General features: G+C 38.1%; 3 protein-coding genes across 3 annotated transcripts; 1 reads left to right on the plus strand and 2 right to left on the minus strand.

The window, feature by feature from the left end:
• Window positions 1-1,254: 1,254 nt before the first annotated feature.
• On the minus strand, window positions 1,255-4,586 carry LOC117375367 (kinetochore-associated protein DSN1 homolog). The gene is made up of 11 exons (XM_033971666.2): window positions 4,511-4,586; window positions 4,315-4,357; window positions 3,999-4,242; window positions 3,656-3,729; window positions 3,020-3,092; window positions 2,861-2,939; window positions 2,721-2,777; window positions 2,493-2,564; window positions 1,719-1,866; window positions 1,532-1,619; window positions 1,255-1,456 (listed from the first exon to the last, which is right to left on the minus strand). Exons 1-11 carry the CDS (start codon window positions 4,543-4,545, stop codon window positions 1,374-1,376), a joined length of 996 nt encoding a protein of 331 aa, XP_033827557.2. The 5' UTR covers window positions 4,546-4,586; the 3' UTR covers window positions 1,255-1,373.
• A 568-nt stretch (window positions 4,587-5,154) lies between these two features.
• Window positions 5,155-11,774, minus strand: atp13a1 (ATPase 13A1). The gene is made up of 25 exons (XM_033970587.2): window positions 11,275-11,774; window positions 10,901-10,990; window positions 10,520-10,783; window positions 10,291-10,446; window positions 10,037-10,106; window positions 9,854-9,960; window positions 9,656-9,785; window positions 9,523-9,578; window positions 9,321-9,447; window positions 9,104-9,241; window positions 8,901-9,021; window positions 8,668-8,825; window positions 8,396-8,571; window positions 8,196-8,306; window positions 7,993-8,118; window positions 7,773-7,881; window positions 7,494-7,684; window positions 7,316-7,412; window positions 7,061-7,245; window positions 6,864-6,978; window positions 6,587-6,783; window positions 6,370-6,512; window positions 6,189-6,300; window positions 5,972-6,115; window positions 5,155-5,895 (listed from the first exon to the last, which is right to left on the minus strand). Exons 1-25 carry the CDS (start codon window positions 11,626-11,628, stop codon window positions 5,785-5,787), a joined length of 3,588 nt encoding a protein of 1,195 aa, XP_033826478.1. The 5' UTR covers window positions 11,629-11,774; the 3' UTR covers window positions 5,155-5,784.
• A 302-nt stretch (window positions 11,775-12,076) lies between these two features.
• Window positions 12,077-12,981, plus strand: LOC117374464 (coiled-coil-helix-coiled-coil-helix domain-containing protein 5). The gene is made up of 4 exons (XM_033970589.2): window positions 12,077-12,184; window positions 12,341-12,481; window positions 12,574-12,725; window positions 12,821-12,981. Coding segments are annotated over exons 1-4 (324 nt in total). The 5' UTR covers window positions 12,077-12,182; the 3' UTR covers window positions 12,850-12,981.
• Window positions 12,982-13,238: the final 257 nt, after the last annotated feature.

Genomic DNA, 13,238 nt, shown 5'->3' on the forward strand with positions numbered 1-13,238 from the left:
CTGATTCATTTAAGGGTCATCTGTGAAAGTTCTTTTCATTTAGATGCGAGGCTGCCCTCCTCTCACCTCACGAGCATCAAGCCTCATTTTCATCTAAATAAGAATCGATCTCTCCTGCTGGGCTCCATCCTCCCTTTACTCTCAACTCGCATGGTCATAACCCCACTTGTCTTCTCTTTGCTGGTCCCTGTAGCCTCTAGCCACTGCCTTGAAAATACCTCAAAATCTTCATCTTTACCTGAAAAAAACATGACAAAATATTCAATGAACGTTATTATAATTATGTCAGCAGATGCATTTCTTGAATTATCCTAAAAGATTTGGTCTTTGTAAAATTTGTTATAATGCAATATTACACTTTGAGTATTAGTTATTCATAATGTAGGTTTACATCTCCCAATAAAAAGCCAACTATTGACAAGTTTTCACTTGCCTTTTCTGATATTGTGCAGACCTAAACATTAGTAGTTTTATTATGATACTGACACTGATATGGGCATCTGCAGCTGTAAAACACCAGGGGAAACAAATGGTGTATTAATATATATGAGTGAATGGTTCCACAAAGAGACAGAAATGATAGCAAACAAAGCTTTTGAGTGACTGGTACAATGTCAAAGCTTCGTTCTGCATCAGTGCTCCAGCCAAACACGAGATGGGGGTGAGTCACAGTGGGGGAGGGGCCTGCTCCTCAATGGTCAAGGGACACCGATGAAGTGAAATAGATGAGACACCAAACGGCAAATGTGACTGAAGATGAGCGCGTAGCACAGTGAATTAAATGATAGCATTGAAGATATTGTTGTGCACCCGTTTTATTTGTGACAGCTGTATTGTGCTAGTGTAAAATCAGATCATATTGTTTGAGATCAAGTTTGACACCTTGGTAATATATATAATAATAAACATTAAGTTATTAAAAAAATATATATATATCAAAGTGCCTGCGATTTGAAATTTACATTTAATATGATGCAAATGCCCTCCAATTATAGAACCATATTTTCTTAGTTTTATTTTGTTGCTTGCACTAATGTATAATTAATTTAATAAGCATAGTCAACTTGTTTACGAGTTAATTGAGCTTTTTTTGTGGATTGTGAAAGAAAAAAAAGGCCACCAACGTTATTCATTTTTTGTATAGCCAACAGCTGCCACCTGGTGTTGATCAGAGGCATTACTGGCACAAAGAAAGCTAAATTGCCCATTAGAACATTTATAAAAGAGGTATTTTATTTTACATACCACGTTTCATTAACATATTTTTAAACTACAACGTAATAAAAGTAAAAATCCACCAGTAAGTAGATAATAGAGGTCGCACGGATGTCAGAGAGCCATAGAGCTGTGGTCCATTGATTATTGATTTGAGTCTATTGCATTGCAGAGGCCAAAGGTTGTGTGATTAGACTCTTGACCAGGTCAGACGAAAGCTCCGGCAATCCTGATTCTGCAGCTGTTACAAAATATAAACAATAAATAGGTGTACATAGACATTTTTTTATAGATATTTAAAATTGCAATTATTTACCCAATTGTCCACTGGTCTCTGTCACTACCAACTTTGATTGGTTTCTGATTGAAAGAAGGTTTTTAACCATTTTACACTGAGTATCCATCTGTAAATTAAAACACAAACCATTTTAATAAAACAAAAAACAAAAAACACAAAACATTCGTATTACGCTAGTTTTTATTGTACACATTTGAGTTCTTACAATGAGGGCCATGGTCTGAAGCCTGGGTTGCTGTCTGCTGAGGAAAAGGTTATAGTCGGGTTTGCTCTTGATGACTCGATATTGAGACGACTGAGCCAGGGATGCAGCGTCAGGTGTGATACCAGTTTCTTGGCCTTTTTGTACTTTCCTAAAATCAATCAACATTTTAGCAATATAAAAAAAATAATAATAAAAACAGCTATTTACATATTCTGAAAACAAACATCACAGTAAGAGTATGGCCTATAGCTCCTGAGTTCATTCAAAGGCTTAAACAGTGAGGTTAGATGATGTAGTTATGCTCTGATGGGGAACAAGACACTGAACTATGGCTGCATGTGTACAGGGTTTTATGGCTCTAAAGGGGACACTCTAATAGTCCGGTTTATGATTCAAACATTGTCTTCTCTGCAAGACCAAAACTAGACCTGGGTCACTTCAGATATGGTCCTGTCCAGACTCTGTAGGACTTGTAATACCAATATTATTTACGATAAAAATCTCAAAAAAAATAAGGGAAGAGTGTTGCCAACTTCTAAAATAGAGTATAAAATTATATTTCTGTGAGTAATTTAACATTTGTCTGATATTAATAAATGTAGACACATTTTAGCACTCATAGCAAGATATCACCTGAATATTTATTATCAGGATGCTTAAAAAAAAAAGTTTATACAAATCTCTGGCACCAAAAACAACGATTGGATGTCAGAACAAAGAGTTCATGCAACTCCAGAGATATGGCCAAATTATGCAGTACCATACTCCATTTACCTTTCCAACTGCTCTGCTTTGTCCCGGTGTTTATTCAGCAATGTTTCCCATGATTCTTTTTCCATCTCAAGTCTGAAAAAATAAAATAAAAATAGAGTATGTTTTAAGTGTTTATAGCACAAGTGCTAATTTTCAACACCTGTCCTTAGGGGACTTTAAAGTCCAGACAGGAATGTTAAAATTTGTAATAAAAAATATATGCTGTAAAAAGAACAAAGGGCTTCATACCTGCTAATTGCGTTCTTAATTTTCTCCATCGATTTTTGAATTGAAGGATCATCTGAACTAAAAAAAAGAATCACAAAAGACATAAATACAAAAATAATAATTTCTAAAACATTATCTATAGAATCAGACAATATGCATACCAAGTTGCATCACCATTAGAATGAGAATCACTCTGTATACTTCTGGCCAGGCAATCCCATTCTTTTAGCATTTCATCAACTACAGATGCAGAAAAACGTAATGTTCAAAAACAAATATTTACATAAATGTCTTAAAAAGTATATACTGAGAATACAAACTTTTGATTTGAAATGATTCCATAGAGTAGTGTGCTGCTGTCTGAAGAGAAGACTGGGTCCTATCAATGGCTTTCTTGATCAAAGCAATGAATAGGACAAAATTACTCAATTGAAAACAAATGAAAAAATAATATTTCCTAAAATGTCAAGTCTCAGTGTTGCTTAGAAACTCCCAAAAGATAATTTCTAACTCAGTCTAACATGTAGTTATGATATTATTATGATAGTTATGTATTATGTAGACTGAGAAAAACTTTATTAATCTACAATAGAAATTACTTGGACACAGTAGCTCATAAATAACATTACCACATTATTTGTATGACTTGGCATTGAAATATGACTTGGTATCCTTATTTCTTATTATGAAAATTGCAGCTATAGAATGAATACACCTGACTTATTATTATTTTGCCTTCTGCTTTTCTCTTGTGGGGTGACCCAGTGCAACATATGCCTTACACTTACAACCTATAACAACAATTATAATAATGCCTGTACAGATTTGGTATAGGCATTACACTAGATGCGCATCACAAGTTTTACTTCTACTTTGACTTCAGTGTGAGAGTACTCTCTATTGCAGTATTATGAACATTCAAAATCAATATCAATTACTGTGTTCTACAGACTCACCTTCATTGAAGCCTCCATCAACTTCTCCAGCCTTTCGTTCTGTGACAAGAATGTGCTTATGCTTCTGCAAAGAACTGCACCCCCAGATATGTTTATCCATTAAACACATTGAAAGAGTATATGTCATATGTCAACAAATCCTCCAAACCATTTTTGTCACCAGGAGACTATTCTATTACCAAAAAAAAAACTTTAAAAGATGCATTTTTACTCTGAGCATGATCATCTCTCCGCATATCTGACCTTTACATGACCAAGCAATACCAACTCCATGCGAGTGGCGGACTCTCCACCAGAAAAGTTACATAATGAACCTTTAAAATACAAAATTGTCACATCTTACCCTGATACGGGTTGGGGAGGGCAGGGAGAGAGCGACGGTTTATGGTGGCCCTTCTCCAGGACTTCCGTCTGTCCGGGGGAGTTGAACATGTTTGCAGTTCTGTGTTTTCACTCTCGAGCTCCTGTGACTCAGTCTCTGGTCGTGCATCGGTCTCTGGTGATGGGATGACCGTGCGCGGAGATTTTGATGGTGGAGCGATATTTTCGGAGGAATATCGTTTGACTGATCGTGTGGTTGCTTGAACCTAGACAAAGAAGCAACATTTGTTAAAGACACCATTACAAAATGTATGTTACTGACAGCGTATGTTTCTTACCTCCTCTTTCTGCAAGAGCTCAACATCTACAATACTTGCTCCACTGAAAAAGAAATATAACTTCTTTAGACTGTACGAGATTTAAAAATCTGATTAAAACCATACGATATCAAATGCAGTTTATACTGCTCCGAGATGTACGCATATTTAATGGTAACTAATGCAATTCATCAATATTTTTTACTAAAATACAAACCTGTCTACTTCGGATTCCGAATGTTTCTCCGCCATTTTTGTTTTAAATAATTACGTCACAGCGCGCTCGTCTCTTCACAAAATGTTGCACCATGGGAAATGTAGTTCCAATACCTATGTTGGCTTTTTCTCGTATTTTCATGAGCTACGTCTGAAAACTCTTTCTATCACATAGTATTGACTGTATACAAAGCATTTTTGCCCACATAAGACAGTATTACAAATACCCAACAACACAATATCTCCACATTCATGGGTTTCAGCCATGGTTTCAGCTTCCTGTTTACTGCGACATTTTGAGGAATTGTTATAGCAAGAGTCTTACATTTTCATTATTCTGAAATGCTGGCAATACAATCAATGAGACGGCTTTAAATGCAAATTCGCCAGATGTCGCTAGAGAGCAGACTTTGCTTAATCATTCATTTATTTATTTAATTTAATTAATTAATTTTTTGTAAAAAATAAAATCCAAATAATTGGGGGAAAAGGGGGCAACAGAATCAGGATAAATGATCATAATGGAATAAGTTGTAGCATAACCTAATTGCTGCTGTTGTTTGGCTCTTTGATATTTTTGCATAACCAAAAACAAGAATATTCATTGTAACTAACAATTATACAGACACTAAAATATTTTTGTATTCAAATATTTATTTGTAAGTAGATGTTTCTCTATTTTTCTTGGTTTTAAAGTTGATGTATTGTGTGTCCCATACCACTTAAACATTTTTTTTTTTTCTCTTTTGCTTGTCAAGTGGAAAAGACAGGGCTGTTTTGCCTTTTAGTATGGTCAAGTTGCTGCATGTTTCTAATATTACAAAATACATAAAAAGATGCCAAGTCTTTTTATGAACATGTTAAGATTTTTTTTTCTTTTCTTTCTTTTTTTTTTTTTTTTTTACAAAAAATAAGGAAGTATAGGAATCAGTAGAGTCAAAAACACTTTGCAGTTCTTGTGGAGAGCTCCTTTGTGCAACCTGTGTTTCATTCTACCTGGCACACGCAATACTCAATACTGCTGTCTTCAGGATGAATTTAGCAGTACGTGGACAGAACAAAGAAAATATGGAAAAAAGTTAATATAATAATATTAACTACTGGACTGATCTATTGAAATAACAAAGAAATTGTAAAGAGGAGCCAGAATAATAGAGGGGAATGGTATGCTACGCTGTGAGTGTCCCAGCTGTTTGTCAAAATCCCGAAATCCAGTATATTATTCCTCCTTTACAGTCTGTTTTATAAGGGCAGCAGTTGCTGTTGGCACTAAGTTCAAGAAGGCAGCCTGAGAGTTCCTTTTCCTAAGAAGAACTGAAGTACACGGTCCACCAATAGAGCAGCAGCAAAGTCCACAACCAGAACCTGGGCGATGATGAATTTAAACTGCACAGGGGAAACAAGTGGTTTAAATCACTTGGTACTCAATATACAGTTACTACAACAAAAGTAGTCTACAGACCTCTGTTGGAATATCCACAAGAGCAAACTGTTCATTAAATTCAGGAGAAGATCCAGTTAGAAGTCCCACAATGGCCAAACCAGACAGAGCAATACTCCAAAGTAAAGGTCGGTTCTCACTAAGGGACTCCATGAAAGGGTGACCCTGTGAGAAGAAGGAAATGTTGACCTTGTAGTAGGTAATAAGAAATCTATTTTATGCAGTGCTGAAAATATACCTTGTAATTTATAGCAAAGGTTGCCATCTGCATGGCCATGGACATGATGTAGACAGTGCTGTTGATTAGACTAGGCTCAAACTCTTTGTACAGATCAACAAACTGGTCCAATCTAAAAATAGTAAACATGGTTATGAATGTACAGCAGCCATTGTGAATGAAGGATTTTGTGTTTTTTTACCTAGGTGGGCTTCTGGTCTGTGCCTCTCTGTATAGATAAACAAGACTACAGAAATGAACTGCAAACTGCAGCAACACAGTCAACACTGTGTAAAGATTGAATATGTTTGGCAATGGACGCTCTCGAGATAATGTTTTTAGAGGCTGTAACAAAATGAGACACGTATTATAATGCATTTATGCAAAAGAAATATGGTATTTCATATCATCAAGCTTACCTTTGATCTAGAAATAAAAAGAAAGCATCCAGCTAACAACAGACCCTGTAGAGTAGCCTGGAAATCACTAAATTTGACCCCTTCAAGGTAGAGCACTGACTGACTGTAAGCCAGCACTAAGGCATTTAGAGCAAGGATCTTGAACATCTGTAGGGTGGTCACTAATGTGCAACGTCCTTGTTTTATAACATGGCAAACTGTAATCAAAAATATATTTATAGTTACTAATCAATAGCATGGTTAGGTATTGAGGTATAAGGGAAGGGCCTATACTCACTGCACTGAATAGAAGAGAGTTTTGATGTGAAAGGAGCAGCAATGGATGCATCTCCTAATTTCACCACTTGTACTTGATCTTCTTCCAGTTCTCTCAAAACTTGACTGATTCTCTCCTGTAATAAAATAGTGATAAAACACCATAATTGTATTATTTCACTCAGAGGCCTTCAGTAAAAGCTTAAGTGAAGTTTATACCTTTTGTGCTGCCAACTGCTCTTCTCTTTGAGCCATTACCCTCTGCCTGGCTGCTCTGGAGCTGAGTTTTCCTCCTGAACTGACAGGGGGTGCTGGTCTTGGTTCTGCTTGTTGTGTGTCCTTTTCCCTTCCCCTTCTCTTCTTGTCAGGTATGCGTTCAGGTGCATTTGCTAATAAAGCCACACCTAAAAGACAACACTTTGTACAAAACCACACTTTTCAAAAATTAATTTGTGCTCTTTAAATAATTGTTACCTATGTGGGCATGCTTTAGGGCCCCAACATCATTAGTGCCATCTCCACACATAAGCGTCACATAACCAAGTCCCTTAAGGCTGGTGATCACAAATTCCTAAAGAAATACCAATAGGCATCAATGTGTCTATTATAGGCATCAATATGTCTATTATAGAGCCTGCATTTCATAACATACCTTCTGTTTAGGGCTGACACGGGCGAAAACTTGTATATGAGGTAAGAGGGTGTGTAGTAAACGAGGCTCATGGTTTAGTCTGTTCAGACCTTCCCCAGTTACACAAAGATCAAATGTTTGAACGAGCGAAGAAATTGAAGGCGGGGGCATTGGTATACAGACAGTGCCATCAATGGATTCCCACTGCCAAGCTAAAGAGATACAATATAAAATGTAACAACTGGACACTTAAACAGCATGATAATTTATATATAACAGAAGAACAAAAATAAATCTTACTTTGTCCAGGGATCTGCTGTAGTACCAGGGTATGCTCTTTCTGAATAAAATGCAGCTCTCTTGCAACATGACATGCAGTTAAGGGATTGTCTCCAGTTATCATCACCACCTGAAAGTAAACAAAAGAGCAATTATTTCTTCAAATCTGGAATTACTATTATAATATATAAAATTATTCTTATTATATATTTGAGAAAAATATGCTTGAAATATGAATTACATGATGAGAAGCTTCTTGGATCTCTCTAATGACAGCTTTACTGTCAGTCTTGAGTGGACAGGAGACAACCATAAACCCAGCAAAGTGTAAATTACATTCCAGTGCATCACGGCCCATTTCTCGAACCTGTCACACATTGTTATCTTATTAATACAATAACATCTGCAAGATAAGAATGGTTTTAGAAAGGTTTAACTTAAAACCTGCTGATGACTGAGATGTCCGATCTCTTTGTAACCCAGAGCCAAGACTCTTGCTCCTTCTCGTGACATTTCTTTGTGGACTGCATCATAAGTGGCTGGACACTGTGCAAACTGCAATACCAACAGGAATTAATTTCTAAACTCTTTACTGTTATGTGAAAAAAAGTTAAAAAAAAGTAAAAAAAAAAAAAAAGTAATACCATTGGTCTGAGGGTTTCCGGAGCTCCTTTGACAGTGGAGATGTAGCAAAGTTCAGTAGACCCAAGTTTTTCATAGGAGGCCAGGACTGACATTCTCTTCAGGGCACTGGCAAAGTGGAAGCGTTGGTGAATCTTTAATCCTTGTGTTTTGATGCCACGAGGAAACACCTTTTCATCTAGTAAAAAGCATGCATAAAATAATCATCACTTTAAGATAGGTATTACTAAAACTTATTTTAGGATGTTAACATGATGTTTAGTTTATGTAATACCTTTGGTGAGGGTCCAGTCGGCAGCAGTAAGCATGGCTTTTTCCAGTGGATCTCCCACCAGCTGCCCATCGTCAAGAGTCACCAGGGAATGGCACGTGGCCACCACTCTGTGCGTTTCAACAGGAATATCTGACACTGGCATCACCTCCTTCCCCTCTCTGTTACAGATACAAAACATGAATACCACAAGTCTAGAATCTTTAAAAATATAATAATTTCAGCACTTAACGTACTTGAGTCCTGCTACTCCTCGTACCACCAGACTGTCACTGGTTAGTGTTCCTGTTTTATCGAAACAGCATACTTCAACTTTCCCTGCAAACGGTATTCTGAATGGCTCTGTACAAAACACATCTAAAAAATGATTTAAAAAAAATATTAGAAAAATAAAGAGTAAAATGCTGCACATAGTGCTCATACATGAACAAAGCCCTACATAGTTTAGCCAGAGCTATCAGAGATGTGTTGACTGCCAGGGACAGCTCAATGGGGAGTTCAGGTGGAACCACCGAAGTGAGGATCAGTGTGCATTCCAAAAACAGTTTGTAACGGTTTCTGCTGGCATCCTTGGTACCTAAAACAGATAGTGTTCAAATATTCTCAGGCATGTGAGCTATTTTTGGAAATGTTTGATAGTTTTATGTGGATCATACCTTCCACCCACACGTAAACAGCTGCAGCAATGGCAAACACCAGCAGAAACAGGATGAAGATAAAAGTCTCCAAGTTGTTTGCTGTGACCCTTTTGACTCCAAACAGGATGGTGCGTAAAAGTTTACCCTGAAGAGACAATTTCCCTGTTCAACTAATGAACTCATCGGCCTATTCTATATGTGTATAGTCAGCAAATTTCACCTGTGATGTGTAAAATCCAGTTCTCAGTACATAGGCCACACAGCCATTGTCAACAGCTGCAAACAAACATAACATTACAGCTCACATTAATGACAACAGTGAGAAAGTAAGATAGAAATGAATAACTAGTTACGTTTGAGTCCAGCAGTAGCTTTCATAGGTGGGCTGTGCTGCACCACTTTTGTTCCTCCAGAAATTACATGAAGTCGAGAGTCAGTCTGGAGATCCAAGATTTGCTCTGGATCCAAGTCCTCGACAGGCTCCTGAAAACACAAACTGGTTTGATCTAGCATACAAAGTTACAGCACGGATCTTGTAAAGTTCATCAAACCTTCATCTGCGGCACCGATTCCCCTGTTAGCATAGCCTCATCCACAATGCACCGGCCTCTCAAGAGCAGAACATCACAGGGAACCAAATTGTCCTGAGGCGACCTCCCTACATATAATACAGTTTAAATCATTTTGCACATTCCAAACATTTTGGGGTCAATATCTCTATAGTAAACACTAACCTATTGACACTATATCACCAGGGACAAGATCATCACTTGAAATAGGTCTCCACTTTCTATTACGATAAACCTGCAATAGAAAATGTTTTGTCTATTTGGAGGATGTCACAACAAATGTTTGCATCACATGCCCTCCTCTACTGCAGTGGGTGATAAGGGCACTTTTGATGATTCACTGGCCAACAGTGCCAAATGGGGCAGTCTTTTAAAAGAGATACAGTGTTTCAAAAATAACAGTTTTTTGTTTTTTTTACCTGAATCATGTAGGGCTTGTTTCCCATGCGTCGTATCTCAGACATATTTCTCATTTGCTGCTGAACCAAAGAAGCTTCAAAAGCCACCAACATGAACAAAGTGAAAACGCTATAGTACCAGTACTCATCCAGACACCAAAGGCCCACACAAAACACCTATAAATGAAAAAGGTAAGTTAAAAAATTGGACTCACTATACAAGTAGCTATAACTGTTGGTAAATCTTCACCTGAAAAACAAAGAATGGAGCAGTTGCTCTTTCTTTAAATAGCTCCAGAAAATCTGGGACCACCATCTCAGCCTTGTTGGTGCCATAACGCTTTTCTGCGGCCCGGAGCTCTGACTCTTCTTGGTACCCACGCCAGGACTGGAAGTAGCCAATGGGATGGTTGATGGGAAATGCTATTGGGAGAAAGCATTTCTTCTCTTTGTCGTCAAATGTGTAGCGAATCTTTTGAAACTCAAATGCTAGAATGTCCTCCCCATTTTCATCCTGTATGAAGAAAGAATTGTGAATTAACTACTACTAGTCTTATTTTGTGAAACAGTACTTGGATAATGTGCTTGATTGGGCAGTATACCAGCAAGAGGAAGAGTAATGTATGCTAACCTGATCACGCTGTAGCACCACAAGCTCAGCTGACCCATTGTTGGGAGTGGGAATGACCTTTGCAAGTGTAGCCTTTTTAGGGTCTGGTTCCTGTGAAGATAAAACAGGTGGCATGATTCACACATTGGCTGGTCACTCTATATTGGTTATAGAAGTATGTCCATTTCTTTCACGTGGATGGAGCAAGATTAGTTAATAACATGTGAATTATAGTGCAGCTGGACATAAATAGAATAAAATGATTTAATAATTATTATCAGGCGTAATCATTTATCCATCTTTGTTTCACCACTGTTTACATAACCGTGTGTGTTCACTTGAAAGCTTTGTGCAGAATAATCTATTTAATATATAGTTGTTTTGTATTATGTTACCTTTGAGCATGTGAGCCAACAGTGCGCGTGCACTGACCAATAACCAGAGAGCGCGGTGAGGACGTGCGCAATCCCGATGGCCGCTAACGACAGGAGGCCTGCCTCCGGATACTCATTGGCACCATATACTCCCAACCACACGTACAGCCACCCAGGATACAGAATAGCCAAGAATGGAAGAACAGTCCCGTGTAGAAACCGGGGTCTTCGCCTGTACAGCGTTACGGAGCTCACCAGCTCGTCCCCGGTGGCGCTGTCATGCTGGTTATGGTTTACAGAGGGGGCCATTTGCACCTCACCCGGTTCCAGGAGCCCATCCGTGTCTGATCTCCCGTCTTTCTTAACGTCGTTCATCGCTCTTTACTCTCACCCGGGCCCCTCTGTCCCCCACCACAGCTCCAGCCCCCTGTAGCCTCTAAAAACACCTGAAGAGAAGCGATGCCAGATCGAGCTTTCAGATTCCCTTCACTGAATCGCTCAGTCTGTGATGGAGGCTTCCGCATACGTAAGCGCGTTATGGTGCGCGATCGACGTGAATCAAACCTGTGGATAAGCGTCGTTCATTTGCACCTTTTGTACATTTCAAGAGATCATCGTTAAAAACAGGAAATGGAATGCGCAGAAAAAACATTGTGGTTCCCTATTTTATTGAGTGTACTAATTGTATCATAGTGTGTGTGTGTATATCCCTTTAAAACCTCCCTGTTGATGGGCGTCTGTGTTTGACAGATGTATTCTGAACCAATAACATTGTGAACATATCTGACGATAATGTTGTTTCAGCCAATCCTTTAGAAAAGGGGTGTGAGCGGTAGTAAAACGCTCCATATCCTCACATGCAGCTGAAGGACTACTGTTTTATCTTGTTTATGAGATTTCTTTTGATTGATTTTTAAGGAACGCGGAAAATGTAAGAATAATCAGTTTGTAGCTTACGTTCCCTTGCCCACATACATTTGTTATCTATTATAGGGCTGTATGTTTTCGTCAATTGAATTCTTCCTTGATGTAGTATGTTTATTTTGTGGTAATTATTGGGTTATTAATTGCTCTTTTGATCTTTCAGGCAGGCTGCTTTTGATATCACCACTAAATATTGTCAAAAGGAAATGGAGGCGTATGGGTCCTGTGTAGCTTCAAATCCATCCTCCTGGCAACAAACTTGCCATGATTTGAAGATGAAGGTTGCACATTGCACTTCCTCACAGTAAGAAGATCAAATATGCCCAATTTTGTTATTACATAAACATACAGCTATGGTTTTATCATGCTGAATTTGCAGTATATTTTTGTCTGAAGCCCAGTCATCCAGAAGATTAGACAAGGATGTTCTAAGGAGTTTGTGGACTTTGAGAAGTGTCTCAGAGAAAACCAGGACAAACCTACCTCTTGTTCGCCTCATGTGGCACGGTTTCTAGCATGTGCAGAGACAGTGGATCTGAGTCAAGTGGGTAAGTCATTTTCAATCAAGAGAGGCTATAGTGATGAACAATGTTCAAGTTGTTCCAAAGATTAAGTGTGTGTATTTTTCTTTTTTCCTTTTCAGACACAAGTGCAGTGCCTCAGTCACCATAGTAAAATATCTTCGTGTTTGGCCTCCACAACATCATTCAACCTTTTATCATGGACGGGAGAAATTACATTTTCATGAATTTCATATTATTTTTTGTACTATATTTATTGTCACTGCTAGCGGCAAAATAATAAATGATGAGCCGAATTTCTTAACTAGTTTGCTGGTTGTTTGTATTAAATGGGCACAATGTACATTTCTGGTGTATGGTCCATCATCTGCCTGTTACCATAGAAATGTTATGGATTTGCCGAGAATGTTCCACAGTATGGCATTAAACTGACATGTCTCCATAGAGATAAGCATGTGACACCACTGGGTCAAGTTACTGGTCAGATGAGTGGAGAGAGGGCCATGCTCACAATAAAAATGCAGGGGGCTTTTTTGAGCA

The sequence above is a fragment of the Periophthalmus magnuspinnatus genome, chromosome 8, assembly GCF_009829125.3.
Source record: "Periophthalmus magnuspinnatus isolate fPerMag1 chromosome 8, fPerMag1.2.pri, whole genome shotgun sequence".
Lineage (NCBI taxonomy): Eukaryota > Metazoa > Chordata > Actinopteri > Gobiiformes > Gobiidae > Periophthalmus > Periophthalmus magnuspinnatus.

Excerpts from the sequence above, each read along its gene's own strand:
- LOC117375367 (XM_033971666.2), bottom strand. The coding sequence starts at position 4,545 with ATGGCGGAGAAACATTCGGAATCCGAAGTAGACAG. Across the intron at positions 2,940-3,019 it reads GGAATCATTTCAAATCAAAA|TTGATGAAATGCTAAAAGAA; the intron begins GTTTGTATTCTC and ends CTGCATCTGTAG. Across the intron at positions 1,620-1,718 it reads TTCAGACCATGGCCCTCATT|ATGGATACTCAGTGTAAAAT; the intron begins GTAAGAACTCAA and ends TTTAATTTACAG.
- atp13a1 (XM_033970587.2), bottom strand. The coding sequence starts at position 11,628 with ATGAACGACGTTAAGAAAGACGGGAGATCAGACACGGATGGGCTCCTG. Across the intron at positions 9,448-9,522 it reads CTGGATTTTACACATCACAG|GGTAAACTTTTACGCACCAT; the intron begins GTGAAATTTGCT and ends TTGTCTCTTCAG. Across the intron at positions 8,119-8,195 it reads GACATCTCAGTCATCAGCAG|GTTCGAGAAATGGGCCGTGA; the intron begins GTTTTAAGTTAA and ends AATGTGTGACAG.
- LOC117374464 (XM_033970589.2), top strand. Across the intron at positions 12,482-12,573 it reads GCACATTGCACTTCCTCACA|CCCAGTCATCCAGAAGATTA; the intron begins GTAAGAAGATCA and ends TTTTGTCTGAAG. Across the intron at positions 12,726-12,820 it reads AGTGGATCTGAGTCAAGTGG|ACACAAGTGCAGTGCCTCAG; the intron begins GTAAGTCATTTT and ends TTTCCTTTTCAG.